Source organism: Saccopteryx leptura, chromosome 6, assembly GCF_036850995.1.
Source record: "Saccopteryx leptura isolate mSacLep1 chromosome 6, mSacLep1_pri_phased_curated, whole genome shotgun sequence".
Taxonomy (NCBI): Eukaryota; Metazoa; Chordata; class Mammalia; order Chiroptera; family Emballonuridae; genus Saccopteryx; species Saccopteryx leptura.
Genome location: NC_089508.1, coordinates 193,436,691 through 193,458,188, shown reverse-complemented (window position 1 = coordinate 193,458,188; position 21,498 = coordinate 193,436,691). Strand labels below are relative to the sequence as shown.

Genomic DNA, 21,498 nt, shown 5'->3' with positions numbered 1-21,498 from the left:
CTGCCCTTCCACCTTGATAAAAAAAAAACAAACCTCCGGACGCTCCCTTCCCGCTGGCCTAATCCGTGGACGTGTCTTACAAATCAGAGGCTCCTCAGAGCGGCTCTGACGCTTGTCCCTTCTCTGACACAGAGCCATCACCCTGGAGAACCAGCTGGTGATCCTGGCGGCCACCGCGGGGGACGCGGGGGCGTACTACGTGCAGGCCGTCAACGAGAGGAACGGCGAGAACAAGACCAGCCCGCCCGTCCACCTGAGCGTCGCCGGTGAGTCTGAAACCCTCGTGGTGGTTCCAGAAAGCGGGAAACGGGGTTTGATAATGAGTCGCCGCGGTCGCCTGGGGGGGTATTCCGCGGTCGGTCTCCTCTCTCTAGTCTTAGTGGTTATGATTTAATATTGATCAAATGTCCGTGGTTGCTTTCTTGGAAGGGGCGGGCAGAGAACGTGAATGTAATTCGTATTTCCGAATGCAAGATCTTACTTGTCCGGGCGATTTAATTTTTTTCTTTCTTTTCTTTTTTTTGCGTTCATACACTGTTAATGTGGAGTGTTTTCAACAGCAACAACAACAACAAAAATCTTTTGTCTTACAGGAATTGTATCCATGAATCTTATTTGAGACTCAATTAGGCACAGGTTCTGTGCTGCTGTTAATTTAATAATAAAAATCCTTGATAAAATATATCTACTAATACAGGGGTCGGGAACCTATGGCTCGTGAGCCAGATGCGGCTCTTTTGATGGCTGCATCTGGCTCGCAGACAAATCTTTAATAAAAAAAAATAGTAAGGTTAAAAATATAAAACATTCTCATGCATTACAATCCATTCATTTCCTACCGCTCATGTTCATGGTTGTGGGTGGCTGGAGCCAATCACAGCTGTCCTCCGGGACAACACCACATTTTTATTGGATAATGCCTAACATACATGGGTCGTTGTATGGCTCTCACGGAATTACATTTTACAATATGTGGTGTTCATGGCTCTCTCAGCCAAAAAGGTTCCCGACCCCTGTACTAATATAATTGAGTTCAAATCGGCAGTATTTAGGCATAATCGACTGATCTTTTTTTTTTTTTTTCTGCCTGACTTAACCGAATCAGGTAGAGAACACAGACAACCCACAGTGACGTGTCCGGTTTATTTAAGGACACTTTAGCGTGAGGGGGCTTACTTCACATGTTTGGCCTCTGCGCCCCAGGACAGTGAGGCGTGCAGACCACGGGGCGTGCCATCAGGTGTGTGCGGCACGGAGCTTCATGGTGTGAAACGCGGTGATTTGGCTGTTGGGTAAAGGCCGCCAAGATAAATTTCAAAATATTTATGGTCATGTCGTACAAGAGTGAATTAAATGGATCTGTGTATGAATAGATTTCATCTTTTTTTAAAAAAAAAAAAAGAAAAAACACCTTTGAAGAAATGGCTCCACCCTCTCCGGTAGTTTGAAAAGTGTGTTTCACGCCCGGGATGGGATGGTGGCGTTCTCTTCGTGTGGTCCTGTGGGGTCCCAGTGGCCTCCAGTGGGATTTTCTGAGCGAGTGTTTGCAGCAGCCCCTGCGGGCAGCAGAGGGGTTTCCCTGAGGGCTTCCTCGTGCTCGTCACAGTCCTGCAAGGTTCCCCAGTGCCTACCATCCTGTCGTCAGCTCCTTGGCTCCTTGGGCAGGAACTGGACACTGACCTCCGGACAGATCCAGCCCAGAGGGTGGCGGTCAGCGTGACTTTCCTGGGCTTCGGAAAGGGACGTCCCTCGATCAGGTGCGGGGTTTCGCCAGGTCCAGTCAGCGTGGGTGACGCGTGGCTGTTTCAGAGACCCTCCGAGTCGAGAACCGTGGTAGAAATGAAGATGATTTATCAAGATGTTTTCCAATATTGAGAGTGAAGGATGGAGAGACCATATTACCCAAGAGACTGTGATGACTGTGGTGATTTTCAAGAGTGACCATTCGAAGTCCAGCACCAATGACTCAGCACGAAACTGTAATATCCAGACCAGGGTGATAAAAAAGTCAGACTGGTGGAATTTGGGGTCAGAAACAAGGAAATCGGCCTCAGTCTGTTAGGAGGCACAGCTCGTCCGCTCAGCACGGTGCCGGCCTGGCGACGCGGTGCCACGGCCTGTGTCTGGGTGCCTCCCATGTGCCCGCCCTGCTGCGGCCGCGGAAAGGACCCCTTGTGGGGACTGCAGACGGCTGTGCCAGCCCGTGCCAGCCCGTGCCGGGCGGGCGGCGCATAATTGCAATATGCAAATTCCTCAGTAACTTCAGTTTCTACTCCATCCAAGAAGTATATTGGAAGCAGCTCATACATATTATAATTAACTCCCTTGCATTTCGTTCTCTCGAGTATTTTTATCTTTCCGTTGGCACCGGGTTAAGCGTGCAGAAAGAGAGATGTGAGGAGGCTGACGGTGTGGACCGACTTCTCCCCCGGCTCAGCCGAGAGCCTGCGCCGGGCTCCCCGACGCACGCTTCGCTTCTTACTGGCACGGGTAACGTGTGGGGGGTCAGGCCTTCATTTCGATCTGAGGAGGGCTTCCTGTCGACGCGTTGGATTTGGCTAGAAGTGAGATGGCGCCCAGTTACGCCGTCCTCGCTGAGACCTGTAAAGATCAGGAAGCCCCAGAGCTGCAGGGTCAGGGTTGCTCCTTCTGGGACTCGGGCCGGCGCGGTGCCAGCAGGACTGAGGTGGGGCCGGGCTGCCCCCGCACCCTGAGGCACGGCGGGCGCCGCCTCTCCGGGCTGATGGTGGAGTCAGGGAGGAGTTCCCCCGGCCGGCGCACGCTGCTGGTGAGACTCCGTGTGTGCTGCAGATTTAAACGTCTTTTTCTGTGATGTAGGCTTTGGGAAAGAAAAATTATATATGTATATGTGTGTGTGTGTATATATATATGTGTGTGTATATATGTGTGTTGATGTGTGCATATATATATGTGTGTATATATATGTGTGTGTATGTGTGTGTATATAAATGTGTGTGCATGTATGTGTGTATATATGTGTGTATATGTGTGTGTGTATATATGTGTGTGTATATGTGTGTGTATATATGGGTGTATATGTGTGTGTATGTGTGTGCATATGTGTGTATGTGTGTATATATGTGTGTATGTGTGTATGTGTGTATATATGTGTGTATGTGTGTATATATGCATGTGTATATGCGTATGTATATATGTGTATATGTGTGTATATATGTATATATGTGTATGTATGTGTGTATATGTGTATATGTGTGTGTATATGTGTGTGTATATATGTGTGTGTATATATGTGTGTATATTTGTGTGTGTGTGTGTGTATAAAACAGCAAATAGGAGTGATGATTATTTCTTAAAACTTGCCAGCCAGCATTTCTAAAGAATCAGAAGATATTAGGGTGAATTATCATTTAACAAAGATAAATTTGTCATCGGCATCAGGAGATTAAAGCAGGGAACTTTTGTGTTGTGAGTACGATCAGGGTTGGAAGGTACTGAGATGAAATTCCTGGTGGAGTGGACTGTAATTAATTAAAAACCTCAGTGCCGTCACCTGCCTCCTGTCCCCCGTCGCGGTGACGCACCGTTCCGCCTGCGGGGACAGCCCAGGGTGGCCGGGGAGTAGCTCCCGGGGACAGCCGTGTCCCAGCACATCTCCGAGAGCGATGGCCTATCACCCAGCTCACAGGAGGAAGTCGTGTATTTTCCCAAACAACCGTGTGCTTTGGTCTCGAAACACACCTCGCCGCCTTTTCAGCTGCTCCATATTGTGGCTAGACTGGGTGCTGCTGGGAAGTGAAAGATAAAGAGGGTTTAGATAAAAATACATAAAGATTTTTTAAACACAATGCAAATGAGGAAGTGAAGTGCTGCCCAGTCGTGGGACCGCCCGCTGCTCCAGGCCCGTTTCAGGGACAGCACCGTCCCCGGTCCCCTCTCTCCCTGCGGCGGGCGTGGGGGCGAGGACGCCTCTCCCCGCGTTCTGCGCGGATGACACTCCCTGTCGGGAAGCGGGGAGCTCCAGGAGCACCCCCCCTTCCTCCCGCTGCTCCCAGAGAACGCCCACCGCCACCTCGGAGGTGGGTTTCCTTTGAAGTTTTCACCGGACGCGAAAGCCGGCAGGCGTCCGGGAGGGACCTCGTCAGTGGCACCGTCAGGGCGTCCTGCATGCATTTTTCATGGCCGGCTCCCGCAGCTCGGACGCACAGCAGCCAGGGAAAAAACGGGCCCAGCTCGTCTGACGGCCTAGCGGTCATTTCTATTCTGAGGTCGAACCCCGGCGAGCTTTTATGCACCTGCCAACCTGTTCCCGGTCTCCGCTTTGAAGATCTTTCCATGGGGGGTTCACTTCGCTGGGTCAGGTCTGTGCGGACTGAATTCATTCACGGATGGAGAGTTTCTTCTGAAGAGAAGGAGCGAGGTCCAGTTCGGAGATGAGAGGAGTTCTACGCCGTGGCGAAGCAATTATCGTGGAAATGCCGTCGTCGTCCGGACCTCAGGCCCTCATCAGCTCTGACCCGGTATTCAAATTGTCCGGTCTAATGAGATTCTCTCTGAGGGACCAAAGCGGAGATTAAAAAAGAGATGACTGCCCCTCCCCTCCCTGTTATTGGCACCTCTCTCTCATTTCATGTCTGCTCTGCAGACAACACTCACAGATGGGACATCATTTCAACTGATCCCCCTCCAGGCTGACAAACCCCTTGCTTTTAATTCTGAAGACCACTTAACATTCTCTTGTCCTCTATAATGCTAATTTCACTGCGGGCCTCACAGACCGCAGCCCTAGTTGAAAGTGGATTCCCGAGAAAGGGTGTATGAGAACAGTCATCCGAAGTAATACCCGGCTTTTGTGTGTGCGCCGGGGTTCCATTCCAGCTCATCTTCTTTGTGCCTGTCTCGTTAAACGGACAGGGGGTAGGCAGGAGCCTTTCAGGTGTCCCCTGACCTGGGCTGGACTCCCAAAGCAGTCAGAACGGTTTGAAATATTAATAAAAACCAGTCAGGAGACAAGAGTCACAAATGGGCCCTGGCCGGTTGGCTCAGTGGTAGAGCGTCAGCCTGGAGTGCAGGAGTCCCGGGTTCGATTTCCGGTGAGGGCACACAGGAGAAGCGCCCATCTGCTTCTCCACCCCTCCCCCTCTCCTTCCTCTCTGTCTCTCTCTTCCCCTCCTGCAGCCAAGGCTCCATTGGAGCAAAGTTGGCCCAGGCACTGAAGATGGCTCCATGGCCTCCACCTCAGGCGCTAGAATGGCTCTGGTTGCAACAGAGCGATGCCCCAGAGGGGCAGAGCATCACCCCCTGGTGGGCGTGCCGGGTGGATCCCGGTAGGGCACATGTGGGAGTCTGTCTGACTGCCTCCCTGCTTCTCACTTCAGAAAAATACAAAAAGAAAAGGAAGAAAAGAAAAGAAAAGGAAAAGAGTCACAAATGACCCATTTAGAATTCAGCTATGGCTCCAGGGGTTTTATGGGACTTGACTTCCAGGATCCCCAGAAACATAACAGGACGAGTCCTCTACTGTCGATAATGGGTCTTAGCCACTCAGACGGCCGAAGCGGCCGGGCGGGGGGTGCGAGGGGGCAGGAGCACCCGCCCCGGCGGCCGCCTGCTGCGTATGGACAGATCTAAGTCGGGCTGCTGCCGTCTCATCGCTAAACCAGCCCGCCCGTCCCCCCAGCAGCTGCAGCCTTAGCTGTGTAGAAATGACAGGCCTGTCACGCACACGAAAGAGGTCGGGGTGAAGTAAGCAGTCCCTTCGTGTCTCCGTCACCGCGGCTGCTTCAGCTCACCCATATTTTACTTGGTTCCTGCTCTCAGCACAGCAGGCGTTTCTGTGGACAGAAACCCAGATTCCCCTTTGCTCTTCCTAACGATGTTTCGTTTGGGGGGCAAAGTCTGCGGGCACCGTTCGCCGAGAACGGGGTCCCTGGTCATGTGGCTGATGGTGAGCGCAGGCTGGCGACGGCGTCCGCGGCCACGTGGTGGCCCCGCCTCCTGCGGCCACGTGGTGGCCCCCGCCTCCTGCGGCCACGTGGTGGCCCCGCCTCCGCGGCCACGTGGTGGCCCCGCCTCCTGCGGCCACGTGGTGGCCCCGCCTCCTGCGGCCACGTGGTGGCCCCGCCTCCGCGGCCACGTGGTGGCCCCGCCTCCTGCGGCCACGTGGTGGCCCCGCCTCCGCGGCCACGTGGTGGCCCCGCCTCCTGCGGCCACGTGGTGGCCCCGCCTCCTGCGGCCACGTGGTGGCCCCGCCTCCGCGGCTCAGGCCGGCGGTTCCCTCCCCCAGGAGCGCGGCTGCCCGTGCGCGTCCAGCCGTCTGTCCGCTCTGCGAGGGGGTGCGCGTAGGCAGACACAGGGGCACAGGTCCCCGAATCCGCCTCCTCTTCCGGGGCGCAGGCGACACCTCGGCCCGTTGGGAAACTCCGGGCAAGCGGAGAGAGTCCGTCCACCTCGTGGAACGTGAGACTCGGACGTGGCCGCCTCCCTGGGGGACCCGCACTGCGTCGCCGCATTCACGGCTGCTTCTCTTCCTGGGGTCTCAGTTCCAGGACACAGGTAAACACGCCAGGTCTGACGTGCAGTGTCTGAGCCCCCAGGGTCAGCGCGGACGGTCAGCGGACTGCAGTTTAGAAAAGACCAAGGCGGCTCCGGGTGCCGGGACCACGACGCTCCCCTCCCTCCCCCCCCAGACAGAACAGGGCTGGTTCTGTGGTCACAGCTCATGTTCTCCAGGCCGTATTCCTATCTCGTCCCATCCTAAACTTTCTCTTCCCCCTCGTGACTTATCCTGGCCTCGACCCACCCTTGGTAAATCTTAGGGACGTGGCTTAAACCCTGAACTGCCACTGGCCCTCACCTCGCGAACAGACCTGGGCCAGGCCGATGTCCCAGTCTCCCCAAGCAGCGGGCTTCCCTTGGGCTTGAGCCCCTCTCGGGGGGCAGCACACGGGTTTCCAGGGGGGCCAGCAGGCCTGTGCGGTTCTCCGGTGCTGTCTCTCGGGGGCTGGGGGGCTGGCACGGGCTCTTCCCGAAGTCAGACCTGCCCAGGATGTGGAGTTTCAGGGGGCCCGTCTCACCACGGCCCCTTTCTCTCGGGGCGCCTGTCCGCCTCACCCCGAGTCGTTCAGACATACATGATCTGAGTGAGGGTCTAGCCCTCCGGGTGCCGGGCAGAGGGACGCTCCTGAACGCCCGTGTCGGCGGCGAGGACGGACGTGGAGCGCTCTCCCAGCTGGGAGGAGAGGAAGCCTCTTATCCGTGAGGCGCGTTCCCGTCCCTGCAGTCCACAGGACGAGGCAGGCAGGACGCGGCGTCTGCGGACGGTCCACCACACAGACAAGGCCTGCCGATGGCCAACGACCAGGGAGAGGCCCCCTCGCTCCGAGAACGGGAGCTCGTTCCAGCTCCTCCGCCGTTTGGGGCCAAGTGACCAGCTCGATAATCAATGAAACGTGAGTGAAAGGAAGGGTGTCACGTCCAGGGCAGGCATTTCAGAGCCAGTCTGTCACCTGCATGCTCTCTCTCTTCCCCTGTGGGGACCAGCTGCGGCCAGGCCACCTGTGCAGATGGTAGAGCCCCACCCCCACCCCGGGGGGGGGGGCACCCAGGTCCTGGAATTAATTAGCTTCTGGAGAGAGAACAGCCCAGCAGAAGGGGGGCTTCCCATGAGCGGGGCGTGAACCGCTGAGCACCAAGCACCTAGACTGCGGGGGTTTGCTTGTGACGGGAACACACAGGTCTATTCTGACTAACAGATCACTCTGTGACTTCGGCATGCTCGGGAGTTTAAAGAATTGAGAGCGATTTCTTTAACCAAATTCCTTCCATTCTCGTCTACTTTTTTTTTATATATATTCACGAATAAGATTTCACAGCAGTTAGATCTATAAAAATGGAAACTAAGGCTAGAATGGCGGGGAACCTCTCCATCCACCTCATGGAGAGACGCCGTTCCGCTGGTTTTTTAAGTTTTACAGAAAGTATTCATCAGACTTCGGGATACATTTGTTTGTTTTGATGGAGTGCAAGTCACGCTGGTAACAGTAACTCAATCCAAGAGGAGAAACAGTCTGCACCCCGGAGGCCGATGGTTGCTGGGGAAACTTAAATTTATATACAGATTTTTTTTTTCCAGAGGCTGTAATAGGGTGGTCGATAAAATAATTAAATATGAGAAATGAGGGGCAATTCTGTTGGGTGGAGTAGAATGGAGATACAAATTTAGGAGGAAAATAAAGGAACAATGTAAGATTTCTGACTTAAAAATTAAAGCTTGCCTGACCAGGCGGTGGCACAGTGGGTAGAGCGTCAGACTGGGATGCGGAAGACCCAGGTTCGAGACCCCGAGGTCGCCAGCTTGAACATGGGCTCACTAGCTTGAGCCTGGGCTCATCAGCTTGAGTGAGGGATCACTGGCTTGAGTGTGGGATCATAGCCATGACCCCATGGTTGCTGGCTTGAGCCCAAAGGTCGCTGGCTTGAAGCCCAAGGTCGCTGGCTCGAGCAAGGGGTCACTGGCTCTGCTGCAGCCTCCTGGTCAAGGCACACATGAGAAAGCAATCAATGAACAACTAAGGAGCTGCAATGAGGAACTGATGCTTCTATCTCTCTCCCTTCCTGTCTGTCTGTCCTTATCTGTCCCTCTCTCTGACTCTCTGTCTCTGTCACAAAAAAAAAAAAGAAAAGAAAGAAACACCATTTCGTGTGTCTTCCCTCAGGTTTTGAGTTTGTCAAACTCTAGCTCAGGGGTCGGGCCTAGAGAAAGAAACTGGGCACTGACCCCCAAGAGCTAGCTGGGCACCGACCCCCAAGTGCTAGCCGGGCACCGACCCCGAGCGCACCAACCCCGAGCACTAGCCGGGCACCGACCTCGAGCGTTAGCCGGGCACCGACCCCCAAGAGCTAGCTGGGCACCGACCCCCAAGTGCTAGCCGGGCACCGACCCCGAGCGCACCAACCCCGAGCACTAGCCGGGCACCGACCCCGAGCACTAGCCGGGCACCGACCCCGAGCGCCAGCTGGGCACCAACCCCCAAGTGCTAGCCGGGCACCAACCCCCAAGTGCTAGCTGGGCACCGACCCCGAGCGCACCAACCCCGAGCACTAGCCGGGCACCGACCCCGAGCACTAGCCGGGCACCGACCCCGAGCACTAGCCAGGCACCGACCTCGAGCGTTAGCTGGGCACCAACCCCCAAGTGCTAGCTGGGCACCAACCCCCAAGTGCTAGCCGGGCACCAACCCCCAAGTGCTAGCTGGGCACCGACCCCGAGCGCACCAACCCCGAGCACTAGCCGGGCACCGACCCCGAGCACTAGCCGGGCACCGACCCCGAGCGCCAGCTGGGCACCAACCCCCAAGTGCTAGCCGGGCACCAACCCCCAAGTGCTAGCCAGGCACCAACCCCCAAGCACTAGCCGGGCACCGACCCTGAACGCCAGCTGGGCACCAACCCCCAAGTGCTAGCCGGGCACCGACCCCTAAGTGCTAGCCGGGCACCGACCCCCAAGTGCCAGCCGGGCACCGACCCCAAGCGCTAGCCGGGCACCGACCCCGAGCGCCAGCCGGGCACCAACCCCCAAGTGCCAGCCGGGCACCAACCCCAAGCGCCAGCCGGGCACCAACCCCCAAGTGCCAGCCGGGCACCAACCCCCAGTGCCAGCTGGGCACCAACCCCCAAGTGCTAGCCGGACACCGACCCTGAGCACCAGCCGGGCACCTCACGCGGGTTTTCCCTCTTCTGTTCTGCAACAGCCCCCGGGGTCGTGACCAAGCCCCTCCCCCGGCCGAGGGCACGGGGGGCCCTGGGCAGTGAACAGAACTGACCAAGGTCGCAGGAGCAGTGGACAGGGACACGGGGATTCAAGCCAAGGTGGCTTTCCCTCCCAGACCCCTGCTGTCTCCTGTAAACGGCTTCTGTCCCGAAGCCGCTGCTCGGTGTCGACATGCGTCCACGTGAACGGGGCCCAGGGAGAGGCTAGCCAGGGCGGGGGGGGGGGGGGGGGACTACCCACCAAGCCGTCCCTCCCTTTGGACTGGAGGCTCTCTGAGAGCTCTTCCTCACAAACCTCAGAACTCGGCCTGGTCCTGGAAAGGGAGAGCTTCTGTTTTGGTACCAGAACCACTCCCGGTAAACATTCTGAGGGAACCCAACGTGGAGGCTGCCACCCTGTTGCAACCAGCCGAGGGGGGTGTGCGCTGTGAGACCCCCCTCAACGGAACACAGGTTTGCATCCCGGGCACCCCGGAGATGAGGCTGCAGTCGCTGCTCTCACCCTGGAGGACAGTGTCCGGTACCCAAGCGGGACGGTCACCGTCCCTGACGCCTTAGACCCCAGGGCGGCTGTTCAGGAAGACACGGTCCCTCCCAGGGGGTTCACGGTGCGCACAGCTGGGCTCCCTGCTTTCCAGGGGTTGCTGGTGATCCTCTCGGGGCAGATTCTGAACAGTGAGGCGGCCACACCCCGGGACAAGGTGAGGACGTGGGGGAGAGAGATCACTCACTCACCAAGCAGAAAGGACCGCTCGGCTTCCGTCAATGAACCTTGACTGTCCATTCGCTTCTCTCAGCGATGATGATGATGATGATTTAAGGGCACAAATTAGAAATGAGCATTGAGCAGTGGTCTGCCTACTCAGAGGTTCCTTTTACAAACCCCTCCACAAAGGTTCGCTGTCGTTTCTCCCCAACACCTCTCTCCCCGCCCCCTTGTTCAGTAAACCCATTTCAATGTCACATGCAGACACCTCAACACAGGAGTCGGTGAATGGTAGCAATTCTGGGACCGGCCCGAGAAGTAACCTCAGTAATTCATTCTTACCTTTGACTCGGGGGTCTAAATTCTTTTTTTTTTTTTTTTCATTTTTCTGAAGCTTGGAAACAGGGAGAGACAGTCAGACAGACTCCCGCATGCGCCCGACCGGGATCCACCCGGCACGCCCACCAGGGGCGACGCTCTGCCCACCAGGGGGCGATGCTCTGCCCATCCTGGGCGTCGCCATGTTGCGACCAGAGCCACTCTAGCGCCTGAGGCAGAGGCCACAGAGCCATCCCCAGCGCCCGGGCCATTTTTTTGCTCCAATGGAGCCTTGGCTGCGGGAGGGGAAGAGAGAGACAGAGAGGAAAGCGCGGCGGAGGGGTGGAGAAGCAAATGGACGCTTCTCCTGTGTGCCCTGGCCGGGAATCGAACCCGGGTCCTCCGCACGCTAGGCCGACGCTCTACCGCTGAGCCAACCGGCCAGGGCTGGGGGTCTAAATTCTTAACCTCAACCAACAACAGCCACATCCTGAATTGAACTGACCAAGAATTTCAGCCCATTTCATTGTTAAGCTTGCCGTAGATAAACATCACATTTCAAAATTTCTGTTGGGAGCGACTCCACGTGACAACTTCTACGCAGGACGTACCTTCCCAGAGCCACACGCTCTGGATGGTCCCAGTGCCGTGGCTGCTCCCCCTGGCCACCGAGGTGGATACGAACAGACACGAGGTTTGTAGAGGGCACAGACAGGGGGCGTGGAGAACTGGGTCTTCCTGTAATCACTGTGTGCACTCAACAGCCATCCACGACCCATCTCGTCTGGTTGCAGCTGAGATGAGGCCCCAGGACCAGTTAGTTGTAGCTGTGAATATAGTTTTCTTAGAATAAAGCTGGACGTTGGAGCCAGACGGTGATTATGGCCAGTTCTCCGGGGTGAATTCAGCTCTTCGCTGCCTTCCAGGCTAAACAACTCCACGCCCACCTCCCCAACTTTCCTTGGTGGGTGGACCGGCTTCCGTATTCTGAAGCTGCTCATTAAGAAACACCATCTCGCCCTGGCCGGTTGGCTCAGCGGTAGAGCGTCGGCCTAGCGTGCGGAGGATCCGGGTTCGATTTCCGGCCAGGGCACACAGGAGAAGCGCCCATTTGCTTCTCCACCCCTCCGCCGCGCTTTCCCTCTCTGTCTCTCTCTTCCCCTCCCGCAGCCAAGGCTCCATTGGAGCAAAGATGGCCCGGGCGCTGGGGATGGCTCTGTGGCCTCTGCCCCAGGCGCTAGAGTGGCTCTGGTCGCAACATGGCGACATCCAGGATGGGCAGAGCATCGCCCCTGGGAGCGTTGCCCCTGGTGGGCGTGCCGGGTGGATCCCGGTCGGGCGCATGCGGGAGTCTGTCTGACTGTCTCTCCCTGTTTCTAGCTTCAGAAAAATGAAAAAAAAAAAAAAAAAGAAACACCATCTCACCTGACCAGGCGGTGGCGCAGTGGATAGAGGGTCAGACTGGGATGCGGAAGGACCCAAGTTCAAAACCCTGAGGTCTCCAGCTTGAGCCTGGGCTCATCTGGTTTGAGCAAAAGCTCACCAGCTTGGACCCAAGGTTGCTGGCTCGAACAAGGGGTCACTTGGTCTGCTGAAGGCCCGCGGTCAAAGCACATATGAGAAAGCAATCAATGAACAACTAAGGTGCCTCAACAAAGAATTGATGCTTCTCATCTCTCTTTCTTCCTGTCTGTCTGTCTGTCCTTATCTGTCCCTCTCTCTGTCTCCATCACAAAAAAAAAAAAAGAAAAGAAAGAAACACCACTTCATGTCTCTTCCCTCAGAGGTTTTGAGGTTGTCAAACTCTCGCCTGTAGGTTATTTAAATTGCAAGACTGCTTTCACTTTCTGTCGTCACGTTGAAAGTCCTCATTCCAGCCGCTGCCACTGCCGAGCGGGCGCCGTGACACGCGGTCACCCTTCGAGAGCAGTTCGACCCTACCTCTCCCACTTCGTCACGATGTTTTATGACTGATCCCTAAAAAAAAAAAAAAGATGTTCTTCTAGCCCTTTTATACCAGGCCGTTGCAGCAGGTAATTAAAACTGCAGACCTTCACAGCGTGGCTGAGAATATTAAATCCAGCCTGGAGAAGTCCAGGTGAGGTTCCCGTTAACGTCAAAGGCCGGGGAAGCTCCTCGGAAGGCCACGGCCGAACCCCCAAGTCCCAGAGCGGGGGACTCCCCGCGTGGTCAGGAGAGCGTCGTATCTGAGATGTAAGAAGGACGGAATTGACATCCATCGGGGATAACCGGGGCCCGAGATTCATCTTCAGATTCACGCTCTCTTTGCGCGTCCTCGTTAGCGAGTTCCTAGCGGTGGTCTTGCGAGGAATACCGGCGAGTGTTGCTTTGTACGGCGGATTCCAGAGATTAAGACTGTACGTAGTTTTGGGTATTTTGTTTTGTTTTGTTTTTTTTTGTGTGTGTATTTTTCCGAAGCTGGAAACTGGGAGGCAGTCAGACAGACTCCCGCATGCGCCCGACCGGGATCCACCCGGCACGCCCACCAGGGGGCGATGCTCTGCCCATCTGGGGCGTCGCTCTGCCGCAATCACAGCCATTCTAGTGCCTGAGGCAGAGGCCACAGAGCCATCCTCAGCGCCCGGGCCAACTTTGCTCCAATGGAGCCTTGGCTGCGGGAGGGGAAGAGAGAGACAGAGAGGAAGGAGAGGGGGAGGGGTGGAGAAGCAGATGGGCGCCTCTCCTGTGTGCCCTGGCCGGGAATCGAACCTGGGACTCCTGCACGCCAGGCCAACGCTCTACCACTGAGCCAACCAGCCAGGGCCTGTACGTGGTTTTTATAGCATCATAAACCTATGAGCTGGGGGGGCTCTCTGGTTCACCCCGGCTAGCAGCCTGAAGCATCACCTGGGGAGTCTGAAGGTGGCAGCGTGTGATTTTTCCCCGGGGAGCCAGAGACAGACAGAAACTCAGAAGTGCGGACTCTGGAGTGAGGCTCATCCAAGAACAACTAACTGACTGTGTTTCCCTTCTGGTCCCCAGTTTGTACTTGAGAGGAGAACTTGGAACTAGGGAAGGAACCCATCGGTGGTGGCCGACCCGTGGGGCTGGCCCGGTGGGGCTGTTGGTCAGGGGGGTTCGCTTGTCTTGCTGCTGCTGATCGATTTTCTTGAGCTGCGCCCCAGCTGGGATTAAATGCCCCCACGCTCTGCGGCACCCCCTGCACTGTCCTCGACAGACCGCTCTCATCTCTCTCCCTGTCCGGATGTCACCCTGGGCGTCTTGTTAATCCGGACGGGGTGGAACTGCGCAAAGGCTTGCCAGTTCCTGTCGGTCCTTATCTATCACTTGGGAAGGTTTCCGGCACCGATGTGCTCCGGAATTCACACGTCTCCCCTTGCCGGTTCCCTTGGGCTTCAGGAAGGACCCCAGTTAGGTCGTCGGAAGGACTTCCCCGTGCGGGAACCCCGGAGGAGGTCCCGAGTCCCTCTCTCTCATCACGCTAAGTGGTGTCACGTGTCTTGAGCGAAGGCGAGGAAACGTCTCCTGTGCGGAGGGAGAAGAAAACGGGCTCCCGACGCTTCCGCGCGCCGCGGCTAGCGTTGCGCAGACGTAGAAAAAAAACCGAGAGGCACTATTTACAGCCTTTCATTTCCTCCATTCATTTTAGTGACATAGCATTAAAAAAAAAAAAAAAAAGACGGAAAGCCTGTTCTTGATAAAAAAAATCAAGGTGGCAGTGCTAATTCCTTGAACCCTGTGCTGGCATGAAGATGATGTGGGTGGTGTGCACCCCTTAATTGGCACCTGAAGGATCGGATTACGCCGCAGCCCTCCGCTGCCCCCCGCTGCCCCCCGCTGCCCCCCGCTCTGATGGGTTGGTCCCCTGCCATTGTTGGTCCTGAAACACCTTGAGTGTCAGCCCAGCGGGGGAATCCACTGAGTGATCTCACTGCCCCGGCTGTCCCGTGTCCACTCCCTCCCTGTGTGCACACACCCCACCCCCGCCCCCTGCATGTCCGTCTGTCCAGAAGAAGCGGTCAGAGGGCGGCAGTGCTGAGAAAGTGGACAACGTTAGTAACTAGGCAGGTGGCTCACAATTCTTAGCTTTCAGCCAAGTTGAAGGGGGGACCTAGTCAGGGTGCCAGCCAGCCAGTAGGTTGTTAAAAGTAATGTCCGGTGGATGAACTGTGGAGTGATTTGGGGCAGCGCTGGCAAGTGACATCAGAGAACCGAGTGACGCCGTCACAGCCACACGCCCCCCCGGCCCCCGGCCTCTATCTGCTGGTTCACGGAAGGGAGTTTTCTCAGCGCACACGTTTATGAAAACGAGCATTAGATATAACTGGTGCTGAATGCTTTCTCACTTTAGTTAGAAGTAATATTCATCCATAAACACATGAACTAATTTAAAAAATAACAGGATCATTTATCTTGTTAAGAGCTGCATTCCCAAGAAAACTTTACTTTTAGGTTCAAGATTTGTCAAAATTTGTTGTGATGTGTGTTGGTTTGACTATTATTTATTACTGTTATTTGGTATTTATCTGAAGTGAGAAGCAGGGAGGCAGAGAGACAGACTCCCACATGCGCCCGACCGGGATCCACCCGGCATGCCCACCAGGGGGCAATGCTCTGCCCATCTGGGGCATCGCTCTGTTGCAACCAGAGCCATCCTCAGCACCCGGGCCAACTTTGCTCCAATGGAGCCTTGGCTGCGGGAGGGGAAGAAAGAGACAGAGAGGAAGGAGAGGGGGAGGGGTGGAGAAGCAGATGGGCGCCTCTCCTGTGTGCCCTGGCCAGGAATCGAACCCGGGACTTCCATATGCCGGGCTAACGCTCTACCACTGAGCCAACTGGCCAGGGCCTGACTATTTATTAATAATAATCATAATGGATAATCATTTAGGATCACAGGAATTTGAAAAAAATTAATGAACTACCTGTCTTTTCTTGTATAGAGAAGTGGGTACAGTGGTCAAAGACTTTGAAGAACACGATATGTTACCGTAAATAAAACCCTGTGCCTGGACGGAAGGAAGAAAGTAATAGAGACCAGTAAGGAGGTCTGAGGGGAGACACGACCCCCTGACCGGCCCGGCCCAGTGCTGGGACAGGGACAGATGGGGGTGGGGTGGAACCAGCACACAGCAAGCAACACCCCACAACATTTGAAAACATCTCGGGGCAATATAGTTAACAATCATCTTAGGAAATGTAACAATGTAGAATAAAAATAATTTAAACACGGGACATTGACTGCCTCCTTCCCCCGGACGCCCATGAACGTGGCTCGGGCTGCTTCCGGACGTTTTCACAGGCGCCGGGTGACTTGAGTGTGCAGACGGAGCTGTGACTTACTGGGCTGTAACCGCGAGGACGGTCCCCGGGCCAGCCGTGCCAGCATCGCTGCGGGAGCTTGTTAGACGCGCAGGATCCCGGCGCCCTCTCGGGCCCGCTGCACCTGAGTCTGCGTCCGAGCACGATTCCTCGGTGATTCACGCACACGTGGTCAAGTCTGAGGGAAGCGAGATCACTCCCAGCTCCCTCAGAGCCCGGGTGCAGACGGGGCTGGGGCCACAGAGCAAAGAGATTGGTCTCCGCACAATACGGCCGGGAAATGCCCTGTGCCGGGAGTGGGGGGCCAGCGTCAACCAAACCGTGTCCTCGGGGGAGAAGTCTCCGGCGGACACGTGTCAGTTGGGGACGGCAGGGTGGCCCACACCCGCCCCTGTCTGGTGAAGATGCCTTCGCACCTGCTCCAGCCCCTCCATCAGCTCGGACATAGGAGGAGGTCCCGGGCCTGGTGGTCAGCCTTTGGGTCCTTGAGGATCCAGGAACTTGTGCAGCTCAGGGCAGCCCTGGCCTCCCCCCGCTCGGCCCGAAAGGGAAAGCCCAAACTCTGCCCCCCACTCCCCTGAACCCCCACCTCGGAACTATGCCCCCCACTCCCCTGAACCCCCACCTCGGAACTCCGCCCCCCACTCCCCTGAACCCCCACCTCGGAACTCTGGCCCCCAAACTCCCCTGAACTCCCACCTCGGAACTCTGCCCCCCACTCCCCTGAACCCCCACCTCGGAACTCTGGCCCCCAAACTCCCCTGAACTCCCACCTCGGAACTCTGCCCCCACTCCCCTGAACCCCCACCTCGGAACTCTGCCCCCCACTCTCCTGAACCCCCACCTCGGAACTCTGCCCCCCACTCCCCTGAACCCCCACCTCGGAACTCTGTCCCCCACTCCCCTGAACCCCCACCTCGGAACTCCGCCCCCCACTCTCCTGAACCCCCACCTCGGAACTCCGCCCCCCACTCTCCTGAACCCCCACCTCGGAACTCCGCCCCCCACTCCCCTGAACCCCCACCTCAGAACTCTGCCCCCCACTCCCCTGAACCCCCACCTTGGAACTCTGCCCCCCACTCCCCTGAACCCCCACCTCGGAACTCTGCCCCCCACTCCCCTGAACCCCCACCTCGGAACTCTGCCCCCCACTTTCCTAACCCTCACCTCGGAACTCTGCCCCCCACTCCCCTGAACCCCCACCTCGGAACTCTGCCCCCCACTCCCCTGAACCCCCACCTCGGAACTCTGCCCCCCACTCCCCTGAACCCCCACCTCGGAACTCTGCGCCCCACTCTCCTGAACCCCCACCTCGGAACTCTGCCCCCCACTCTCCTGAACCCCCACCTCGGAACTCTGCCCCCCACTCCCCTGAACCCCCACCTCGGAACTCTGCCGACTTGGCTCCCCTGAACCCCCACCTCAAACTCTGCCCCCCACTCTCCTGAACCCCCACCTCAGAACTCTGCCCCCCACTCTCCTGAACCCCCACCTCGGAACTCTGCCCCCCACTCCCCTGAACCCCCACCCCGGAACTCTGCCCCCCACTCCCCTGAACCCCCACCTCGGAACTCTGCCCCCCACTCCCCTGAACCCCCACCTCGGAACTCTGCCCCCCACTCCCCTGAACCCCCACCTCGGAACTCTGCCCCCCACTCCCATGAACCCCCACCTTGGAACTCTGTCCCCCACTCTCCTGAACCCCCACCTCGGAACTCTGCCCCCCACTCCCCTGAACCCCCACCTCAGAACTCTGCCCCCCACTCTCCTGAACCCCCACCTCGGAACTCTGCCCCCCACTCCCCTGAACCCCCACCTCGGAACTCTGCCCCCCACTCCCCTGAACCCCCACCTCGGAACTCTGCCCCCCACTCTCCTGAACCCCCACCTCGGAACTCTGCCCCCCACTCCCCTGAACCCCCACCTCAGAACTCTGCCCCCCACTCTCCTGAACCCCCACCTCGGAACTCTGCCCCCCACTCCCCTGAACCCCCACCTCAGAACTCTGCCCCCCACTCTCCTGAACCCCCACCTCGGAACTCTGCCGACTTGGCTCCCCACGCTCAGTGTCCTGACAGAGCTGAATGTTCCAGCTTCAGATTGTCTTCTGATGACCGCAGATGGGACATGATTTATTAACTTTGTCTCTAGCTATTTTCTTTGTTTAATAAAAAGGTTTTATTGTGAAGAGAAAAAAAATAAAACATTGTTAAAATCCTGCAGAATAGGCCTTGGCTCGCTCCTCTCCGAATTCGCTAACGTCAACCTGTTCTCAATCGCTGATATTCCTTCGTAAGTTTCCATCCGTTTTGGTTATTTTTTAGCACATCTGATTTTTTTTATTATTCATAATGCTTTTGATGAAAATTAATTAGTTTCCTTTAGAACTGAAACAATATTATCTCGGGCCTTCAGACACTGTGGTACAAAGGGCCTTCCCACGGAGCTGCCCCCGGCGCTCGGGGGCGTGAGTCTGTGTCACGGAAAGCCCCCCTCTACGAGGGGGCTCCGGGGGCTTGCTTGCGCATTTTGTCGGCCGGGGACCCGGGCCTCCGTTTTCTTCTCTGTGAAACGACAGGTGTGAGCCAGGATTTATGAGCCCAACAGAACGAAATGATCTTCTCTAGCAGAGATATGTGAAGAAGAGATACAGAGGTGTGTGATATCAATATTGGACTGACGAAACATTTTCTTAGCCCCGTAAAAAGTGCCAACCGAAAGTCTCTGACCAGACGCACGCCTGTGACCGAGAGAGGGGACCCCGGGGCCTGGGGGCCTGGAGGGGCCTCGGTGCCGACCTGGCCCCAGGACAGCGGAGCGTGAAGTCGACCCCTGCTGAGCTGTCCTCCAGACGGTCAGCAGCTTCCTGCCTCTCAGTGTCTTTGCAACAGATACTTTTACCAAACCAAAGCAAAGCGCACGTTTTTAGCCTGATGTCAACAGTGAGGAATTTAGAGGGGGAGGGGCTGGCCTTTCAGGACCAGACACCTTGATGCAAACCGCTGTTTGCCCCGGGGGGGGGGGGGCAGCGGTCAAACCTGTTGACCGCCCCGTTCCTGCTTTGCCCCGATGGAACAAGAGGCTGGATCTTTTTTTTTTTTTTTTTTTTTTTTTTTTTTCATTTCTGAAGCTGGAAACGGGGAGAGACAGTCAGACTCCCGCATGCGCCCGACCGGGATCCACCCGGCACGCCCACCAGGGGCGATGCTCTGCCCACCAGGGGGCGATGCTCTGCCCATCCTGGGCGTCGCCATATTGCGACCAGAGCCACTCTAGCGCCTGAGGCAGAGGCCAAGGAGCCATCCCCAGCGCCCGGGCCATCTTTGCTCCAATGGAGCCTTGGCTGCGGGAGGGGAAGAGAGAGACAGAGAGGAAAGTGCGGCGGAGGGGTGGAGAAGCAAATGGGCGCTTCTCCTGTGTGCCCTGGCCGGGAATCGAACCCGGGTCCTCTGCACGCTAGGCCGACGCTCTACCGCTGAGCCAACCGGCCAGGGCGAGGCTGGATCTTTATAACATGTGCACGTCTGTGTTCAAAACCCCTTACAGGAGAACCTCCCGCGTGAACCCAGTTATCACTTAGCCGGTCAGCGCTCATGTTTGTTTTCCAAGGAAGGGGCTCTGCCCATCGCACCCCGTTCCAGACCCTGTGCTGCGGCAGAAACACCCTCTGTGGTCACACAGGGTGCAGAGAGTGGACCCTCGGGGCTTACCTGCCGGCCCACGGCCCACGGGGGATTCTCCCTGCGGCTGTAGAGAAGGGCCAGCCCCAGAGCCAGAGGGCAGGGGCAGTCAAGAGCAGGGACCCGGAAGGTTCTCAGGACGGGCAGAGCTGAGGACAGTGGGTGTGGGGTGAGCCTGCATGAGGCCAGAGGGTGCCGGCAGGGTGCAGGCCTCGTGGGACCAGTACGTGGCTAGCCGGGCCCATCGGAAGGAGGGAGGGAAGACCACACTGCGGGGCCAGCCCAACACCGGCAGTGCCGGGCGCTGGCGAGACGTGAGACAGCACAGCCTGGACGCAGAGACCTTTCGTCACTCAGCGTTTCAGATGGGAGATGGGGTTCCTCTCTGTGCGCACGCACACACACTCACACACACACACTCACACACTCACACACATGCACACACACTCACACACACACACTCACACACATGCACACACACGCTCACACGCACACACTCACACACATACACACTCACACACACACACTCACGCACACTCACACATAGACACACACTCACACATACGCACACACACTCACGCACACGCACACACACTCACGCACACTCACACACACTTACACATACGCGCACTCACACATACACACTCACATACACACTCACACATGCACGCACACTCACACGCACGCACACACACTCACGCACACTCACACATACACACACTCATGCACGCACTCACACGCATGCACTCACACATACGTGCACACACACGTACACACACTCAAACGCACACACACACACATACACACACTCACACGCGCATACACTCACAAACACACACACGAGAGGAGGTGTGCTATCCTCCAGGTACCCCATGGTCCCAGGTCCTCCAGCTCCTGGTGTCTCCTGTGCAGGGTTTTCTTAGACGCCGTCTCTTCGCCCTCCATCTACATGGCTTTCCGTCAGGTGCTGCCCTCGCCTCCCGGCTCTTTCCTGTTAACATCCACCCTCCTGCCTGGAGCCTCCAGGTCGGCCTTGGTGCCCCTGAGCCCTCTCTCTCTCTCTCTCTCTCTCTCTCTCTCTGCCTCTCTCCCCCTCTCTCTCTCTCTCCCTCTCTCTCCCTCGCTCTCGCTCTCTCCCTCTCTTTCTCTCTCTCCCTCTCTCTCTCTCCCCCCTCTCTCTCTCCCTCTCCCTCTCTCTCCCTCTCTCTTTCTCTCTCTCCTTCTCTCTCTCTCCCCCCCCTCTCTCCCTCCCTCACACACACACCCCTGTCCAGATGTCCATGGCGTCCTCAGCTCAATAGGTACCACCGATCCGCTTCCTTCCCGCCGATGCCGCGCTCTCAGGGTCCACGGCGTCCTCCTCCGACGAGAGATCACGCGAGCGACTGAAGTTCTTCCCCCGGCTCCCTACGTCCCCTGATTCTCTCCATCCTCTTTCTGAAATACGGGGTTCTGTCGGGATCCTCCAGGACCTGCCGCAGGCTGGCGGGAACGCGAGGCTGGCCCCGGGACTCGCGAGCCAGCAGTGGGACAGGGACTGGACCCGCCGTGGACGGCCAGCGTGGACGGCCAGCGCCTCGCCGCACGGCCCCCTGTCCGTTTCCTTCCTGCCGCCTGCTCGCCCTGGTCACCTCTCCCCCGACGAGCCCACGTCAGCGTCTTTGTCTGTCTTCCTTCTGCAGGGAGTTTTGAAAGCCAATGACCTCCACACACATTTTTTTTTTAAAAAGATATTACGACGTG

General features: G+C 57.1%; 1 protein-coding gene across 1 annotated transcript in view; it reads left to right on the top strand.

The window, feature by feature from the left end:
• SDK1 (sidekick cell adhesion molecule 1) overlaps positions 1-21,498 on the top strand; it is a 787,316-nt gene that overhangs the window by 481,613 nt on the left and 284,205 nt on the right. The window contains exon 5 of the mRNA XM_066342466.1: positions 133-266. Within this exon, the coding sequence (XP_066198563.1) occupies positions 133-266 (134 nt within the window). The remainder of the gene's footprint in view (positions 1-132; positions 267-21,498) is intronic.